Below are 20,886 nucleotides of genomic sequence, written 5' to 3'. Positions count from 1 at the left end.
AACTTCGAGATGATCTACCTGTGGGCACTTCATAGCACATGATTATTGTGCTTCTATCATGCCTTCTATTTACTTCATTTGGATATTTCGTGTGTTTGAATTTGAATAATAATTTTTGTAATGTTTGCGAACTGTGTGAACCTTAATTATTAAGTTTATTAAATTTGTAACTTTCTATTTACTTCACCTTTTTGCCCACTGTTCCCGCACGGTACAGGTTTGGCTTCTTGCCCTTTCATCAAAAGACAAATGGGCATTGCAACTTGAAAGTCTATTCTACTCCAGAACTCAAATGAGCTCGGGATGAACAGTAAATCCGAAAAAAATGAAAACATGTTCAGAAAATTCTGAAATTTTTTGGTGGCAAACATTGACAAATTTTCTGAATGCTTGCAAACTACCAATACCCAGAATCAACCGACAGATCCTTGTTGAAATCCACCAGATATATAGCATTGCAACTTCTTGCCAGTTTCAAGAATGGCAATGGGGGAGCATCACAGAGTCCTCATGATACAATAGTCCTACTACAACATTACATTTCCAGGTTAAGAGTTTATATACACGTCTTCCTCCAGGCCGGGACCAAACCTCCACCCCCACGAGGCACACGGCGTTCGCCGGAATCAAGAGCACGCGCATCCTCAGTACGCATGGCTGGTGGCCTGCAGGGCGCTTCCGGCACGGTGGCGCTGGAGGCCGCAGGCACAGTGGACGTTAGTCAGGCTGAGGCAGCCACTGATGATGAGGGAGTGCCTCTCCGGGCAGGTGTGGAGCGACGGGAAGGAGTCGCACACCGCCTGAACCGCGGGGGGCGTCAGGGCCGTGCACTGGCTGATGTTCAGGTTTGCCAGCCCATCGACGCCCTTCGAGCTGCTGCTGCTGCTCCGCGGGGTGCCCCACCTCCCTCGTTTGCTCTTCACGCAGCTGTTTGCGAGGGAGTACATGGCACGGTCGGTGATGTTCTGGCAGTAGTACAGGCCCAAAGATCGCAGGTACGGGCACCCGCTTGCTAGAGCAATAACACTCTCGTCTGCAGTGAAAGATCGGGTACAATTAGTGCTTGTCTAAGTTCTGAAAGAGTGACACAAAACATCATCATCTTAGCTCCTATTGGTTTTACAGTGGCTTTCGAAAAGCAAATATTAACAGTTGGTTGAAAGCATCTCAAAATCATGTTGGTTGAAAAGCAAATATCTAGCACTAAAATGAGTCTAGATACATCCATATCTAGACAAATCCAAGACAAGTAATTCAGAACGGAGGGAGTACATCATAGCAACCCAGGTGCCTCTGGGTGCTATTTTCATATCCAGAAGTACTCCCTCCGTCCTTAAAAGCTTGTCCCTCAAATGGGTGTATCTAGCACCAAGTTAGTGCTAGATATACATCCATTTGAGGCATCCATTTGAGGGACAAGTTTGGGACAAGCTTTTTCAGACGGAGGGAGTACAACCTAGAAGATTACCAATAATAGAAACAAACGTACCAGCAGCTTTGCTTCTCACCAATCAATGAAAAGCAATAGGTTATCCAAAGAACTAGTCAATGGAGAGCAATAGGTTATCGAAAGAACAAATCGTATATGTGGTAATTACCTGTTATAAGAACACATCCACACAAATCCAGGGCCCTGAGATCAGGGCAACCTGATGCCAAGCTGGTAACCCCTTCATCTGTGACATTGTCACACCAACCTAGGTTTAAAGTTTGCAGGTGCCCACAGTTTTGGGCTATGGCCTGCATCAAGATTTTCAGAGATTATTAAACAGAAGTTCATGAATACATGCTAAGAAAATCCTGGGCTAAGCGAAATACCTGCAAGGATTCATCAGTGGCTGCCTTTCCACATCCACAAAGATTCAAGCTCTTCAGGTTTTTACAGTGGCAACTAAGGTAGATTAAGGCACTGTCACTGAAACTGGAACACCCACTGATGTTCAGTTTTGTAAGCCGAGGACATCCGTTGGCCAGTGCATACAATGAACGGTCACTAAGCCGGAAACTTCGGCTGAGGTCTAACTCACGTAGATCATAACAGTAGTTGGCAACAGCCTCTACTGCACTGTCTTCAAGCTGAGGTTTGATTTGGCGAAGAGTGAGAACCTGAAGCTTTGTGAACTTGTGAGCAAATGATATTGTTAAGTTATTCATGTTCTGCTGGCACCTGCAGATGGTACAGATTTAGGTTCGACCAACAAATTCCAAAAGTACAGACCATCAACACCAATTATAAGACCATTAAAAGAACATGAATATACACTGGTAATGCTTGGTTGTGTACATGTGAGTTTAAAATGAAGAGAGAGAATACCAGAAGAGTTGTTATATTTGAAACGATATCACTTAAACCAATAGACAAGGAAGGATGGACGCAAATAACATAGGAGTGGTATTTCTTCACAGGAAACATCAAAGTGACGCATTAATTAATTAATTAGGAATTAAAATGAGAAAAAAAGGTCACATTGTTGGTGCCCCTCAGGGAAAATATGACATCCTTCTAAATTTACTGACCGGTTTGTCATGAGCATCATCCAACTGATAGAGCACCAACAAATGTGACCTTTTTCCATACTCTATTAATGAGAAGTTTCAAGAATCAAGGTAGTGGGTGGAAGGTTTCTCAGATTGTGACGCATACGCATGAACCCATGTTAGAAAGTGATAACTTCCATAAACATTAATTTTAGTTGTTGACTCATACTACAACATAATCGGCGTCTTGTTTTCAGAACCGAAAAAAGGGGTAAGGTGAAGACTGCAGCACCATTTAGGGCGGGTGGAGAACGAGTTGATGCCCATGGGTTTGGTTACTTTTCCTATGAAGGAGCATATGAATGGGTAATAGGAGACCGGATTTAAGAGCATGTCAGAGGACTAGAGAAAACAATCTAGTAAGAGCGACATGGTGTCATATCCGAATTTCTCAGTTCACGAGCTACCCCACCACCGTTTAATAATTAAAGCCAGGTTGAAGTATTCCAACAAATCTACATAATAAGGGCTCCCTTTACCTAAAGTGTGCAAATGCAATGTTGAGCAAAATTCTGCCCTCTTCACACGAACAGAACAAAACACCTGCTGCTCTGAAGAACTAGACTGAGAGATACGAAGTTACTCACCATGAGAGGGAAAGATTAGTGACCCCCCATCCTAACGCGTCGCGCCAGCCAGTGCAAACACCGGATGCCACAACGACAATTCGATCATCTCCAGCAACTGATATGATCCGCATAAGCAGCTCCATTGGAAGGTCCTTCCATCCTGACAACATAGGCATAGCGCCACCAGTTTCAGCCTGCCCCCTTCCACCACCGCTAGACACCATGAGGTTGCTGAAGCACGCATCCAACTGCCTGTCTACTGACCTCGCACTGACCATTTTCAATATTACTGCTTCAAGTATCAATGTACCCCTGCAATTACAATTACAGGCAATCCAATCAATAAAAGCAATCCAAGATAAAATGGCATAATATAGCAAACTATTCGACCTCTGCTTCCTGAAAACTAAGATAGGTGATAACAGCTGCATTCAGAGACGGCATAGCAATCAAGAAAAAAGTGCAAGGACACTGCTAACAATACAGATTTATTGAAAATGCATATAACAGCATAAGATTAAACACAGGTAGGCAGGACGGCACCAAGGTGGGTTAAACAGAAATAATTTATACAAAAATTGTTTAAGCACACCAAGTTCTTTATACTTGTCGAACTGAAATAGCCAATTAGGGGTAACGAACAGTCAGATGGGCAAGAATAAATTTGAGAATGTGAGGCTAATTATGTACCTATGAATAATTGGAAAAGAAATAACAGATGAGGACCTGAATGGGGATCCAGAACAAAGGTACAGCGCGACCACGGATACTGTGGATCAATGCTGTTTTCGTCGCATGGCAGGGAAATCTACGAGATGGAGAAGCTGGAAAGAATGTATCAAGAATCCACAGATGGAGAAGTGCGTACTTATAGAACTCTACCAACATGGCACCTTTCCGGCTTGGATTGGGCGAGGGACTTGCCAGTCACAATCAGACAGCAAGTCACATCCTTAAAATAAGGCGAGGGAAACATTGCGGAGGCTTCTAGGGATCAAGGTCTCGATTTCCTCTGACTTTTGATCAGCAAAGCAATAAAGCCGTCGAGCTCGCTAATCTAGGCTTACAGTACATCGGAAAAGCCGATTAATCGGGGTACAATCGAGACGAAGCCCGAAACTTGAGGAATAAATCGGGCAAAGAGGTCTGCTGAGAAATGCAAACAGACCCGGTGGTGCTAGCAAGGGACGAATGATCCTCCGGAGCACTCAATCCCGAGGAAAAAATAATCCGACAATCTGCAAGAAAAGATGAAGGAAAGATTGCGACTCACCTCGAGGACCTCGACCGGCCCGGAGCCAGAGACGGGACGCGGGTAGGGCGGTTGAACAGGGACGCCTGTGGCGACCTTGCACAGGGCCGAGACGGAGGAGGCCTTGAGGTGGCGAGGAGGAAGAAGCCAGGGGAGGGGAGGGGGGCGGACGCTGAGGAAGCTGGCGTGGCGCGCGCGTGCAGGGAAAGGGTGGCTATATCCGGCCGGCCGACTTTAGTAGGCGGCGCCGATGGCTGTGGCTTGCCGACACGCGAGGTGCCCGGCGGATGCGGGAGATTTTTCTTCCCTCCTCGCGCTCGGGGCGCGGGCGGGGGTGCGCGTTGGCCGGAGGGACGGACACGAAAGGGCCGCCTGGGGCGGCACGGAGGGGCCGGCGCTTTTTTTAACGTCGACAAAAAGAGGTTCCTTTCTTCCTTCCTCGGCCCGAGGGGCGCGGAAGGAATCGTTCGCAACGGAATAGGCCACGAGTTTCGTCGCCGTCGTTTTCGCTTCCGTGTTCCGGCGGAGTACTCCTCCGTTCCTCCCTTCCGCGTGTGCGTGCGTGCGTCACGACCTTGATCATCGGTTCCGGTGTCTCCGGCCGAGGAGATATGTATGCGTCCGCGAGTCCAGTAGGCTGCATCGTGTCTTTGTCGTCGGATCGCATCGCATGGCTCCGTGGCCAGCGGTGTGCCCATCCTATATAATTTGACGTGTACATGCCTACAAGGCACGGCGCTGCACCGAGCTTTCAAGTCCCACAACTGGCTTATCTCCGTGCAAGTGCAATGCAGCCGTAACGATCCGATCACGTTTGAATGGACTGCAGGTGGCCATGAGCAGCCTCTCAGCTTGCACACACACATTTTCGCGAGGACCTGCAGTGCTCTTCCATGACTTTTACTTAGAGCCCACCTCCGTGCTTGCTTAATGTTACTACTTAGGTAGTAAAACAATCCGGTGCTAAGCTCGATAGCGGCAACCCAAAGTGTGCGTGTGTGCGTTCATAAAGATGAGTATATGCACGTATATATATGAGCGTTTGCGTCTGTACTGTGTTAAAAAAAACTTCAAAATTTTCCCGTCAAGAAAAGGAACTTGGGAATTTTATCTGAACTCGTTGTCTAGTTTTGGCGCTACGTGGAGCAAATATACCGCCTTCTTCCATTATTTCACCATCGCGATGAGCCGATGAGCCGCTGGTCGCTTTTCACTTGCCGGTGTCTGCCGTCATCCGGATGATGACAAGTGATAATTCTGTGTGTGCATCTGTTAGCTGTGGCGTGTGGGCCGTAATACTCCACATCCGCATGCAAAAACAATCACACACTGCCCCGTCCTACCATGTCAGCTCGTGCGTGGCTGTTCGATCCGAACGCATCCATCAGAATTCATTTCGCACATCGCCTTTGTTACGGTTTTCTTAGCTCTTGTACGTCGACGTGCGGAAGAAGTCTATAGAAATGGAGCACCTTCCCTCGGAAGCTAGCTCGGATACAGCGAGCGAACCGGGTGTAATTCAGATGGTTAGGTTTCATGTGATGGAATCATTTGTTAGAGTTCAAGTTCTAGAATTGATGTTGGTGCTTGTAATTTTTTAGATTTATTTCAGGCTCTTCGATGATGTTTATTCAGTGGGAGGAAATGTTTATGTGGACGCCCGTGATGACTTCATCAATCTTAAGATGTGATGCTAGCTCGGTATCTCGGATGTGCCCATAAAGGTAGGGTGTGCGTGCATGCATTCCTATGAATGAGTGTATGCGTGTATGTGAACATCAGAAAAAACTTGTATAGAATCTTGGAAATTTATGGCAAATCTGGATTTAGGAAATTGTACAGCATCGCTACTCTTATTAAAAAAGATGTCACAGGCTTAATCTATTAACTAAAAGAAGAAATTGTTTCATTCAACCAATGAAAAACCAGACAAAGATGGCACATCATGCCTATGAGAGAGGGCATCCGGCCGAAACTGTTACCCACACAAACCTGCATACACAGCCTAAGAGAGGAACATTGTCGAAGCTATTGCTCGAGTCGATTCCGACACATCTTGACGTAGGGCTCATCATCTAGTCGTTTTGAAACGATGACAATATGGGTAATCGGTCAAGAAATATATTTTTAAACCAATTGGAAAAACATGGACCCACAGATTTTATACAAAGATATTACCCTAGGTTCTAATTTTGATTGTATTGGTATGAGGTGTAGTACAAACTACAGAGTATATGTATCTAACATGAGATTGTTGTGTAAGATTATAATCATCTATCGACTAGTCTGACCTCGATTTATATAATGTACCGAAGACCTGGCCTAGGATTTATTAGAGTCCTCTTCTTGCGCTTCAAATCTTGTGGAATCTTCCTTGTATACGTCATGGCCATCCGAAGAGGTCCGGTAATTAACCGCCACGGGGTCATCGGCCCGACCCTCCTGGCCGGGAGACGACATGGTAAGTACCCCTAGTCCAGAACAGGTGTCAGCAAACTTCATTGTCATCACTTCTTCGCGAGCAAGCCATTTCCAACTTCATCGGGACGACCAACCAAAAATCCGCACTGCATGCAATGCATGAGAACCCTGTTAGCCTATGTCAAACAATCAACCATAGACATTGTGGACTAGGCAACTCCGACTTATGTGAAGAGTATCATGGGACAAAGAAGCGTGCCTTGCACAAGCATATCCTAACCTGCCCCATCGCATGGCACCATTATTGTCGCGTCGCCCGCCGCCGCTACAACTCCAACTTCACGCTCAAGGACACGTCGAACTGTCAATGATGAAGGACATGTCATGCCCCTACTCCTCTTGCCATCACCATAGTGGTCACACGAATCACAACACCACCTTAACCTCTAACATAGTCGGTCAGGCACAAGCCGGCCACGATGTCGTGCACGCGCAACTTTAGGAAAGCACGAACGAGACCATGGTCTTGAAGACAGCACCCTGAAGAGGGAAAACTATGGTGAACCGACACTATCACCCTAAGAGCATGACCCAGGGGTGGGGCGCAATGATCCTCGACGACACCTCCAAGGAGGAAAGCGACGCCCACGGACGTCATCACCCGCCGGTCCTCAAGTGCCAGCAAAGCCTTCGCCCGAAGCCTCTGCACCATCTGATGCCCCCATGTAGCCGTCAACAATCTTTGTCGTGCCAATCCGCTAAGCCATCCACCATCCATGTAGCCACCACGCCATGTCGCACCGAAGCCACTGCATCCCTCGTCTCCAACAACCACCGAAGGGTCAAATCTGGATGAGCCAACTCAGATCGGGTGACCACCCTGCCTGCACCGCACGAGGCAATGCCCATTGCACTAAACCTTGTGGTGGAACCAATCCACCCGGGATCAAGCTCCATACTTGACGTAGGAGCTCGCATATTTTTCTGAGTTTATTTGGATGATATTCTTTCAGATGACGGGGAGACGATTTGTGGCACACAGGGGTGGGGCACGCATGCGTGTAGTCACATGATAATGCCAAGATTTGAAAAGTGGTTTTGTGACAATAGCTTAATTGTTGCATGCATACATGCATCTTTTGGTACAACATTTGGGAGGGAGTCCACCATACCACCTGTCCTTTTCCTTTTGACTTATAAATTTGAATCTATTATATCTTTTAAATCGAAAGACCAATTTATATTTTGTTTGCATATTCGTGTTCCTTGTAACAAGAGCTTTGAAACACGCCCACTTTTGAATACATTTTGACGAGTTTTAAAACCTTTAACAAGTTTCAGTTAGTAAAACATAATAGAATGGATGAATTTAGCAAGTTCAAAAACCAAACTTACCTAAGCCCTAACCCTAAACCGTAAAACCCTAAAAACAAATGAAATTTGGTGAAGCTTTGTAAAACTTAATATTATGACTATCAAGTTTTTATATTTGAAACTTGATAAATTTTTAAAAAGGTGTCTAAATGTATTCAAAACTAGTCATGTTCGAAAGTACTTGTGGCAACGAACACGGATATGCAAAACGAAACCTGATCTGAACTTTGGGTTCAAAAGATACAATAGATTAAAAATTTGAGATAAAATGAGAAGGCATGGAAGGTGGGTTGGATGATGACGGTGTCCCGGCAAAGGGGCCTCTCATCACATCGACTCCAGGCCTGGTGGGCGGGGCTGAGGAGCCCTTGTCTATTTCGTTCCGGGCCACTTTGGACAGCCCATGGAGTATTACATGAAGTTTCCAGAAGACTTGACGTGCTAAAACAAGAAGATGGGGTTATGGAGGATTCTACCTCCCCATACGTAGCCGCTCCATGTACCCTGGGTTCCCCGGTATGCTATATAAACTGGGATCCGGGCTCGTAGATAGAAAACTTATAATTTTTTCATAATTTATAATCTTGATACACCCTGGCGCAATAAAAGAAGAGTAGGACGTAGGATATTATCTCTTCTAAAGAGCCCGAACCTGGATAAAATCACATATCCTCTCTCAAAACTAGGAATTATTAAATCTGAAAATGAGGTCAGTTTTTGAATATCTCCGGTCACAAGTAGAGTGTGGTCAGACTTTTCGCTGACCATAGTAGAAACTTTAGTCAGTGGATAGTCTTCCTCCCAATCCACACAACATAGCACTCTATCCAATTTTCCATAAGTGAGATTAGTCAAATTATTACCCCATGTATATTGTCTCCCATGCACTTCAAGCTCCCTCACCCATGTCTACTATAAGATGTCATTGTAGAGAAAGCTCCAATGTTCAAGAGAGCAACATAACCGAAAGTGCTTTGTGAGTTCGAGCTCACATGATCCCAAGGAACAGTAAAATCAAAATAAAAAATAAAAATGATTTTTTTGGCAAGTGACATTGATGTCTCTTCTATATGCATGCCAATTTTTGTGATGGAATCACATTTGTGCAGGTGAGACCAAAAAACTGAATTGATACTCTAAAATGCTTCTAAAGACACTCTTTTCGGGGCAATGATTTTGTTTTTCCCCACATCTCCACAAGTGTGATTCCATCATAAAATTTTGCATGCATGTAGAGAAAAAATCAAAAAAAATTGAACTTTTTTACTAACTGTTTGGATTTTACTATTCACCTGAGCTCATGTGAGCTCGAGCTCACAAAATCCACGTCCCAACATAACACAAGAAAGTAACTAGTAAAAGCAACTCTAGCAGATACGCTAAAACCTCGCCGACCCTTATAATTCCGACTGTTTTACAGTTTTTGCTCTTTTCCAGGCTCGAACATATCCGCTAAAAATGGTCCGGTCCGTAAATTGTTACAAGGGGCCTGCATATAGCCCCTTCCGCCGCTATATCTGCGGGACGAACCGCGTTTTAGGGTTCGCTTCTTCCATATCCTCCGCCCTCCGCCGCAATCCTCCCCATTCTGTCGTCTCCTTTGCTCTCTCCCGCGAGAGATTCCTCCCCATCCTGTATAATTCTCGAAGATCCATCGACGGACGCGGTGGCGGGCGTGGTGGCCGAGGAGGATCGCCGCCACGCAAGCGCGCCCGTCACAACGCGAAGGCCGGTAGCTCCAGCCGGCCTGCCGTCGAGCTGCAACGCTCGAAGCAGGCACATGAACGCGACAGGCTTTCCCGCAGTGGCAGCCAGGCGTCTGGGCTCACTTCTTCGAGCTCCGCGACGCGCTTTGGCCAACCACCAAGCGGTGTGGCGAGACGTAGGATGAGCTATTGCCGCCGCAAAGGACGCGGGGGCGGCCGGTGAAGATGGCGCTGTTGAACGGCTCGAGGCAGTGAAAGAAGAGTAAAATTTCGCCAACGTTCTCCAGAGGTGTCGGCTGAGGAGTACTCGATGGCGGCTCCAGGAAATGAAGGCTGTGTATTCACCCAATTGTTTTTTTGCTCTAAATATAGTATATGAACTAAACAACAAACCACAAGCAATATATGAACCAAACAACACTAGAACAATGGTAGTAGCAATATTTCAATGTATCATACCATAACGACATAATACATAAGTACCTTTTGATTGATAAAGTGATGATATCCTTCTTACAATATAACTTTGCGGTCGCCTTTCTGGAAGAGATTGATGGCATCTTCATCCTTCACTTGATTGAAAAATTCTCTCTCAACAAATGTAACCAAACAATTGTTCAAATATTCATCACCCATTTTGTTCCTTAGCTTATTCTTCACATAGCTCATTGAAGAGAATACCCTTTCAACACTAGCAGTAGCTACTGGGAGAATCAATACCAACTTAAGAAGCTTGTAAACAATATGATATAGTTCATGCTTGTTTGTCTCCACAAGCATAACTGAATGCTGGCACAGATTTTTCAGGTTTTGAAACCTTTCATCTCTACGCACATTAGTAACATATATGTTTAGTTGCCATAGAAGTCTTGCCAGTTCATCACTTGTAAAATCGGAAGCATAAAACTTTGTAGCGAGCCTAACCAACTTCTCTTGGTCATAAGCAGCAAATAGATGAAGTGGACAAAATGCTGCTGAGGGAGTCCTGGATTAGGGGGTGTCCGGATAGCCGGACTATACCTTCGGCCGGACTCCTAGACTATGAAGGTACAAGATTGAAGACTTCGTCCCGTGTCCGGAAGGGACTTTCCTTGGCGTGGAAGGCAAGCTTGGCGATACGGATATGTAGATCTCCTACCATTGTAACCGACTCTGTGTAACCCTAACCCTCTCCAGTGTCTATATAAACCGAAGGGTTTTAGTCCATAGGGACAACAATCATACCATAGTCTAGCTTCTAGGGTTTAGCCTCTCTGATCTCGCGGTAGATCTACTCTTGTACTACCCATATCATCAATATTAATCAAGCAAGACGTAGGGTTTTACCTCCATCAAGAGGGCCCGAACCTTGGTAAAACATCGTGTCCCCTGCCTCCTGTTACCATCCGCCTAGACGCACAGTTCGGGACCCCCTACCCGAGATCTGCCGGTTTTGACACCGACATTGGTGCTTTCATTGAGAGTTCCTCTGTGTCATCACTTTTAGGCCCGATGGCTCCCCCGATCATCAACGATGATGCCATCCAGGGTGAGACTTTTCTCCCCGGACAGATCTTCGTATTTGGCGGCTTTGCACTGCGGGCCAATTCGCTTGGCCATCTGGAGCAGATTGAAAGCTACGCCCCTGGCCGTCAGGTCAGATTTGGAAGTTTAAACTACACAGCGGACCTCCACGGAGACTTGATCTTCGACGGATTCGAGCCGTAGCCGAGAGCGCCGCACTGTCACGATGGGCATGATCTAGCTCTGCCGCCGAACAGTGCCCTGGAGGCCGCACCCGCATCAGCTCCGACCCTTAATTCGGAGCCAACTGCGCCAATCGAGGATGGGTGGTTGGACACCGCCTCGGGGGCTGCAATCTCTACGGCGATCGAGCCGAACACCAGCCCTATTCTCTGCGAAGCCCGTGACTCCAAGGAGCTGGACTCCTCTCCAGACTCCGAGCCCTCCGTGCCCCTACCGATCGAACCCGATTGGGCGCCGATCATGGATTTCACCGCCGCGGACATCTTTCAGCACTTGCCCTTTGGCGATATTCTAAATTCACTAAAGTCTCTCTCCTTATCAGGAGAGCCCTAGCCGGACTATGGTCAACAAGGTTGGGATGCGGATGATGAAGAAATTCAAAGCCCACCCACCACCCACTTCGTAGCCACTGTCGATAATTTAAACGACGTGCTCGACTTCGACTCCGAAGACATCGACGGTATGGACGACGATGTAGGAGATGAACATGAACCAACGCCTATAAGGCACTGGACAGCCACCTCATCTCATGATGTATACATGGTGGACACACCCAAAGGAAGCGACGACGAGGAACACAGGGATGCAACGAGGGATTGTTCACTCGAAAAGCAATCAAAGCGGCGATGTAAGCGCTGCTCCAAGCCCCGCCTCGACAGAGACAACAGCCATACAGACCCAGCCATAGAGCAGGACAAGCCGGTGGACGATGAACATGCCTTCGAGCAACCGTCCGAACAGGGCAACTTGGCTAAACAAACCGAACACCCCATCCCCGGCGAAAACAACAGTCCGGACGACCTTACGCCGGATAGGCTCATGGAGCAGAAGAACCTCCACAAAAGGCTCGTCGCCACTGCGCGTAGCCTGAAAAAGCAGAAGCGGAAGCTCAAAACTGCGGAAGATGCACTCAGCATCAGATGGAGCAAAGTACGCAACACCACAGACAAATATGGCGGCAGTCGCCGCACAAAAAGCTATCCAAAGCGAAAGCTACTGCCTGAATTTGACGAGGAGGCCTTAGAGCCCCCGCAGTCAAAAAATAGGAAAGCCACCCGGGCGGATAGACGACCGCATGGCCAGCATGGAGCGGCAAGCGGCGCTGCACACAAGCCGGCACACGATCCACCAAAGGATCCGCATCAAAAAGATGGCTCAGCCAGATCTATCTATGGGCCAAGAAAGCAAGTTCTAGTAAGCAATGCAACACAACAAATATCCGAACATCACGGCACACCCAAATACAGGGGTGCCGCACACCCCCTATGTTTCACCGATGAGGTACTGGACCATGAATTTCCAGCGGGATTCAAGCCCGTAAACATAGAGGCGTACGACGGAACAACAGACCCTGGGGTCTGGATCGAGGATTATATCCTCCACATACACATGGCCAGAGGAGATGACCTCCACGCCATAAAATACTTACCCCTCAAACTTAAAGGGCCAGCCCGGCATTGGCTCAAAAGCCTTCCCGAAAACACCATTGGAAGTTGGGAAGAGCTTGAGGATGCTTTCCGGGCAAATTTTCAAGGGACCTATGTCCTCCCTCCGGATGCAGACGATCTCAGTCACATAACTCAACAGCCCGGAGAGTCAACCCGGAAATTCTGGAACAAATCTCTTACTAAAAAGAATCAGATAGTCGACTGTCCGGACGCCGAAGCCCTAGCAGCTTTTAAGCATAACGTTCGAGACGAATGGCTCGCCAGACACCTCGGCCAAGAAAAGCCAAGAACAATGGCTGCATTAACAAGCCTCATGACCCGCTTTTGCGCAGGAGAGGACAGCTGGTTGGCAAGATGTAGCACCAGCGACCCAAGTACATCCGAAGTTAGGGATGGAAACGGAAAACCCCAACGCAGCAAGGACCAGCGCCGGAATAAGAGAAACAGCCCAAAGAGCACGGCGGTCAACGCTGGATTCAAAAGCTCGCGGCAGAATCAGAGAAAGACGCCCCTCAAGGATAACAGGGATGAGCTATCCAACTTAAACAAAATCTTGGACAAGATATGTTAAATACACAGTACTCCCGGGAAGCCTGCGAACCATACCCACAGAGATTGTTGGGTTTTCAAGCAATTTGGCAAACTCAACGCCGAACACAAGGGGCTCGACACACCAAGGGAGGACGACGACGAACCCCACAAGCAGAGCACCAGGAAACAAAAGGATTTCCCACAAGAAGTCAAAACAGTAAACTTACTTCACGTGACGAACAGAATGGCGCCAACAGAGATACGCGCCATACGGCCTATCCCAAAGGAGTCTCGCCAATGGTTGTTAAAACCGATCACCTTCGACCATCAGGATTACTCTAGAAGTATCCGGAACGCAGGCCGGACTGCCTTGGTATTAGATCCAATAATCGGCGAACTCCACTTTACAAATGTCCTGATGGACGGCGGCAATGGTCTAAACCCGTTATACCAGGACACAATCCGCAACATGGGGATAGACCCAACAAAAATTCGCCATAGCAAAACCTCCTTTCAAGGGGTAACGCCAGGCCCGGATGCCCGTTGTATGGGTTCTCTCCGGCTAGAAGTTATGTTCGGCTCCCCCGATAACTTCCGTCGCGAACAGCTAACTTTCCACATCGCCCCATTCTCAAGTAGCTATCAAGCACTGTTGGGGCACGAAGCTTTCGCCCTCTTTAACGCAATACCGCATTATGCATCTCTTACGCTTAAGATGCCCGATCCACGAGGCATCATCTCATTAAAGGGAAAACATTGAGTGTTCCTCCCACGTGGAAGACAGTGCGGCTGCCTTGACAGCCCCACAATAAAGCGGCTTCACCAGCCAAAGCACCTAAATAGGTTGTCAAGACCACGGACACGGCTAGACGAGTCCGGCATAAACATACAATTGATAAAGGCTTAATAGCCGTATACCCCTGTACTAGGGGCTCCGCGCATATAAAACAAGAGACAATAAATCTCAATTTTACCCATTTCGATTTATACTTTGTTTATTTAGTATAACTCATGTTTGGCACGATCTTTATTTAACTAAGTTCCTCTCTTTTACAGATGAACACCGTGCTACGCCCGTCCAGGATACGGCACAACGGAGACAGAGGCACAGATGTGCAGCAGGGACCTGTTCCAAGGATTCTTTTCAGATTAAGACCCTGTGTAAATCTTTTTTACTGTCTCTTATTGATACACACCCCCTGGTTTCTTGGTATAACCAAGGAGGAGTCTGGCGTTTTGGCATGTGGCCACGTCAGAGTTTTGCGCGTACCTGGACACTAGGGGCTTATTACTAAGGGTGTTATCCCGCTCGCCCTCATAAAGACCGAATACCTTAGGGAGTGTTCGGCGTCGCGAGTTTGGCCTTATATGCATCAGCTCCGAATCATGTCTTTGGTCAAATGTTGGGTTTGCCCGGCTCCTGTGTTTTGCTACCTTACGTTCCGCTCTATCGGCTAAGGCGGCACCAGGAGAACTACTGCGATTGTGCCCCGGTTCGGCCAGGCGAGCACCTCAGTAGAGAAAGCCGAAAACTGACTGTCATGATATAGCGTGAGACTGGTCAACCACTCGATGACTTACCAGAATCTTTAGGATTCCTCCACATTAACGAAGGGCCGCTTCCCGGCCAGGCACATACACGCCTCGAGTTCGAGCGAGCGCATGCGCCACCAGGGGCTATATAAGTAGCCTCACTGTCAAACTCCTATGGCTAAGTGAAAGTGATAAAGCATCATAGTCTGATTGCCTAGTTCACTGCGCTATCACCTCCTTTGTAGGACCAAGACGTTGGATCAAGTGTGAAAATGCGCCTTCTGCGAACACCCCTGCATTATGTGCGTGGGGGCTGAAGCCGACAACTGCCATCTTTCAGATTATATATACATATATGTTAAACGGCCGCACATGAGGTATTATAATACTTGCAGGCACAAGTATAAAAAGCTTCTACAATTTATCAAAATATCGTTTTACAATAATATATGCTATTCGAATATAGTATCCTTCGAGCACTGCGTCTCTATTAAACGAGCGCCTTGCAGAACTTCCTGAAAATAGTGCTCGGCAGGTACTCGGCTTCCATCCGAGTCTGGGGATGCAACATCGGTGGCCTCCATTTCCGCCCAGTATGTCTTGACACGGGCAAGAGCCATCCGCGCACCCTCTATGCACGCTGACCTCTTCATCGCATTGATATGCGGCGCCGCACCAAGGAACTGCTGCACCAAGTTGAAATAACTTTTCGGCTCTGGCCTCTCTGGCCACAGATGACTCATGACATACTTCCTGGCGAGTCCGGACAACCTATTTAGCTTGGCCCATTCGGCCAAACGATCGGCTAATGACAGCGGACGCTCCGGATTGGGGAACTGCGTGTTGGGGAACGTAGTAATTTCAAAATTTTCCTACGCACACGCAAGATCATGGTGATGTATAGCAACGAGAGGGAAGAGTGTTGTCTATGTACCCTCGTAGACCGACAGCGGAAGCGTTATGACAACGCGGTTGATGTAGTCGTACGTCTTCATGGCCCGACCGATCAAGCACCGAAACTACGACACCTCCGAGTTCTAGCACACGTTCAGCTCGATGACGATCCCCGGACTCCGATCCAGCAAAGTGTCGGGGAAGAGTTCCGTCAGCACGACGGTGTGGTGACGATCTTGATGTTCTACTGTCGCAGGGCTTCGCCTAAGCACCACTACAATATTATCGAGGACTATGGTGGAGGGGGGCACCGCACACGGCTAAGAGAACGATCTTGAAGATCAACTTGTGTGTCTAGAGGTGCCCGCTGCCCCCGTATATAAAGGAGCAAGGGGGGGGGGTGCGGCCGGCCCTAGGAGGAGGTGCGCAGGAGGAGTCCTACTCCTACCTCCCCCTTTCCCTAGTTGGATTAGGACTTGGGGGGGGGAGGAGGAGAGGGAAGAAAGGAAAGGGGGGACGCCGTCCCCCCTCCTTGTCCAATTCGGACTTGGGGGGAAGGGGCGCGCGGCAGCCCCTAGGCCTCCTCTCCTCTTCCTCCACTAGGCCCATTAAGGCCCATTAGGTTACCGGGGGGGTTCCGGTAACCTCCCGGTACTCCGGTAAAATGCCGATTTCACCCGGAACACTTCCGATGTCCAAACATAGGCTTCCAATATATCAATCTTTATGTCTCGACTATTTTGAGACTCCTCGTCATGTCCGTGATCACATCCGGGACTCCGAACAAACTTCGGTACATCAAAATATATAAACTCATAATGAAACTGTCATCGTAACGTTAAGCGTGCGGACCCTACGGGTTCGAGAACAATGTAGACATGACCGAGACATGTCTCCAGTCAATAACCAATAGCGGAACCTGGATGCTCATATTGGCTCCTACATATTCTATGAAGATCTTTATCGGTCAGACCGCATAACAACATATGTTGTTCCCTTTGTCATCGGTATGTTACTTGCCCGAGATTCGATCGTCGGTATCTCAATACCTAGTTCAATCTCGTTACCGGCAAGTCTCTTTACTCGTTTCGTAATACATCATCTCACAACTAACTCATTAGTTGCAATGCTTGCAAGGCTTATGTGATGTGCATTACCGAGAGGGCCCAGAGATACCTCTCCGACAATCGGAGTGACAAATCCTAATCTCGAAATATGCCAACCCAACATGTACCTTTGGAGACACCTATAGAGCTCCTTTATAATCACCCAGTTACGTTGTGACGTTTGGTAGCACACAAAGTGTTCCTCCGGCAAATGGGAGTTGCATAATCTCATAGTCATATGAACATGTATAAGTCATGAAGAAAGCAATAGCAACATACTAAACGATCGGGTGCTAAGCTAATGGAATGGGTCATGTCAATCACATCATTCTCCTAATGATGTGATCCCGTTAATCAAATGACAACACATGTCTATGGTTAGGAAACATAACCATCTTTGATTAACTAGCTAGTCAAGTAGAGGCACACTAGTGACGTTTAGTTTGTCTATGTATTCACACAAGTATTATGTTTCCGGATAATACAATTCTAGCATTAATAATAAACATTTATCATGATATAAGGAAATAAATAATAACTTTATTATTGCCTCTAGGGCATATTTCCTTTAGTCTCCCACTTGCACTAGAGTCAATAATCTAGATTACACAGTAATGATTCTAACACCCATGGAGCTTTGGTGTTGATCATGTTTTGCTCGTGGAAGAGGCTTAGTCAACGGGTCTGCTACATTCAGATCCGTATGTATCTTGCAAATCTCTATGTCTCCCACCTGGACTAGATCCCGGATGGAATTGAAGTGTCTCTTGATGTGCTTGGTTCTCTTATGAAATCTGGATTCCTTTGCCAAGGCAATTGCACCAGTATTGTCACAAAAGATTTTCATTGGACCCGATGCACTAGGTATGACACCTAGATCGGATATGAACTCCTTCATCCAGACTCCTTCGTTTGCTGCTTCCGAAGCAGCTATGTACTCTGCTTCACATGTAGATCCCGCCACAACGCTTTGTTTACAACTGCACCAACTGACAGCTCCACCGTTTAATGTAAACACGTATCCGGTTTGCGATTTAGAATCGTCCAGATCAGTGTCAAAGCTTGCATCAACGTAACCATTTATGATGAGCTCTTTGTCACCTCCATATACGAGAAAGATATCCTTAGTCCTTTTCAGGTATTTCAGGATGTTCTTGACCGCTGTCCAGTGATCCACTCCTGGATTACTTTGGTACCTCCCTGCTAGACTTATAGCAAGACATACATCAGGTCTGGTACGCATTGCATACATGATAGAGCCTATGGCTGAAGCATAGGGAACATCTTTCATTTTCTCTCTATCTTCTGCAGTGGTCGGGCATTGAGTCTTACTCAATTTCACACCTTGTAACACAGGCAAGAATCCTTTCTTTGCTTGATCCATTTTGAACTTCTTCAAAACTTTGCCAAGGTATGTGCTTTGTGAAAGTCCAATTAAGCGTCTTGATCTATCTCTATAGATCTTAATGCCCAATATGTAAGCAGCTTCACCGAGGTCTTTCATTGAAAAACTCTTATTCAAGTATCCCTTTATGCTATCCAGAAATTCTATATCATTTGCGATTAGTAATATGTCGTCTACATATAATATCAGAAATGCTACAGAGCTCCTACTCACTTTCTTGTAAATACAGGCTTCTCCAAAAGTCTGTACAAAACCAAATGCTTTGATCACATTATCAAAGCGTTTATTCCAACTCCGAGAGGCTTGCACCAGTCCATAAATGGATCGCTGGAGCTTGCACACTTTGTTAGCTCCCTTTGGATTGACAAAACCTTCTGGTTGCATCATATACAACTCTTCTTCCAGAAATCCATTCAGGAATGCAGTTTTGACATCCATCTGCCAAATTTCATAATCATAAAATGCGGCAATTGCTAACATGATTCAGACAGACTTAAGCATCGCTACGGGTGAGAAGGTCTCATCATAGTCAATCCCTTGAACTTGTCGAAAACCTTTTGCGACAAGTCGAGCTTTGTAGACAGTAACATTACTGTCAGCGTCAGTCTTCTTCTTGAAGATCCATTTATTCTCAATTGCTTGCCGATCATTGGGCAAATCAACCAAAGTCCACACTTTGTTCTCATACATGGATCCCATCTCAGATTTCATGGCTTCAAGCCATTTTGCGGAATCTGGGCTCACCATCGCTTCTCCATAGTTCGTAGGTTCATCATGATCTAGTAGCATGACTTCCAGAACAGGATTACCGTACCACTCTGGTGTAGATCTTACTCTGGTTGATCTACGAGGTTCAGTAGTATCTTGTTCTAAAGTTTCATGATCATCATCATTAGCTTCCTCACTAATTGGTGTAGGTGTCACAGAAACTGGTTTCTGTGATGTACTACTTTCCAATAAGGGAGCAGGTACAGTTACCTCATCAAGTTCTACTTTCCTCCCACTCACTTCTTTCGAGAGAAACTCCTTCTCTAGAAAGTTTCCGAATTTAGCAACTAAAGTCTTGCCTTCGGATCTGTGATAGAAGGTGTATCCAATAGTTTCCTTTGGATATCCTATGAAGACACATTTCTCCGATTTGGGTTCGAGCTTATCAGGTTGAAGTTTTTTCACATAAGCATCGCAGCCCCAAACTTTCAGAAACGACAACTTTGGTTTCTTGCGAAACCACAGTTCATAAGGCGTCGTCTCAACGGATTTTGATGGTGCCCTATTTAACGTGAATGCGGCCGTCTCTAAAGCATAACCCCAAAACGATAGCGGTAAATCAGTAAGAGACATCATAGATCGCACCATATCTAGTAAAGTACGATTACGACGTTCGGACACACCATTACGCTATGGTGTTTCGGGTGGCGTGAGTTGCGAAACTATTCCGCATTGTTTCAAATGTACACCAAACTCGTAACTCAAATATTCTCCTCCACGATCAGATCGTAGGAATTTTATTTTCTTGTTACGATGATTTTCAACTTCACTCTGAAATTCTTTGAACTTTTCAAATGTTTCAGATTTATGTTTCATTAAGTAGATATACCCATATCTGCTTAAGTCATCTGTGAAGGTGAGAAAATAATGATATCCGCCACGAGCCTCAACATTCATCGGGCCACATACATCTGTATGTATGATTTCCAACAAATCTGTTGCTCTCTCCATAGTACCGGAGAACGGTGTTTTGGTCATCTTGCCCATAAGGCACGGTTCGCAAGTACCAAGTGATTCATAATCAAGTGGTTCCAAAAGTCCATCAGTATGGAGTTTCTTCATGCGCTTTACACCGATATGACCTAAACGGCAGTGCCACAAATAAGTTGCACTATCATTATCAACTCTGCATCTTTTCCCTTCAACATTATGAATATGTGTGTCACTACTATCGAGATTTAATAAGAATAGACCACTCTTCAAGGGTGCATGACCATAAAAGATATTACTCATATAAATAGAACAACCATTATTCTCTGATTTAAATGAATAACCGTCTCGCATCAAACAAGATCCAGATATAATGTTCATGCTTAACGCTGGCACCAAATAACAATTATTTAGGTCTAATATTAATCCCGAAGGTAGATGTAGAGGTAGCGTGCCGACCGTGATCACATCGACTTTGGAACCATTTCCCACGCGCATCGTCACCTCGTCCTTAGCCAATCTTCGCTTAATCCGTAGTCCCTATTTTGAGTTGCAAATATTAGCAACAGAACCAGTATCAAATACTCAGGTGCTACTGCGAGCATTAGTAAGGTACACATCAATAACATGTATATCACATATACCTTTGTTCACCTTGTCATCCT

General features: G+C 46.4%; 1 protein-coding gene across 1 annotated transcript; it reads right to left on the bottom strand.

Annotated features, from left to right (window-relative positions):
* Positions 1–428: 428 nt before the first annotated feature.
* On the bottom strand, positions 429–4,870 carry LOC125519001 (F-box protein SKP2A-like). The gene is made up of 5 exons (XM_048683888.1): positions 4,381–4,870; positions 3,126–3,419; positions 1,819–2,167; positions 1,599–1,740; positions 429–1,033 (listed from the first exon to the last, which is right to left on the bottom strand). Exons 2-5 carry the CDS (start codon positions 3,383–3,385, stop codon positions 645–647), a joined length of 1,140 nt encoding a protein of 379 aa, XP_048539845.1. The 5' UTR covers positions 3,386–3,419; positions 4,381–4,870; the 3' UTR covers positions 429–644.
* Between the last annotated feature and the right edge of the window lie 16,016 nt (positions 4,871–20,886).

Source organism: Triticum urartu, chromosome 1, assembly GCF_003073215.2.
Source record: "Triticum urartu cultivar G1812 chromosome 1, Tu2.1, whole genome shotgun sequence".
NCBI lineage: Eukaryota > Viridiplantae > Streptophyta > Magnoliopsida > Poales > Poaceae > Triticum > Triticum urartu.
Note: the sequence above shows the minus strand (reverse complement) of the source record. Positions and strands in the feature narration are given on the sequence as shown.

Bases quoted from the DNA above. Each gene is read 5' to 3' on its own strand.
- LOC125519001 (XM_048683888.1), bottom strand. From the start codon at position 3,385: ATGGTCAGTGCGAGGTCAGTAGACAGGCAGTTGGATGCGTGCTTCAGC. The intron at 1,741-1,818 runs GTATTTCGCTTA...ATCTTGATGCAG, and splicing joins CCACTGATGAATCCTTGCAG to GCCATAGCCCAAAACTGTGG. The intron at 1,034-1,598 runs GTAATTACCACA...CTTTCACTGCAG, and splicing joins TGGATGTGTTCTTATAACAG to ACGAGAGTGTTATTGCTCTA.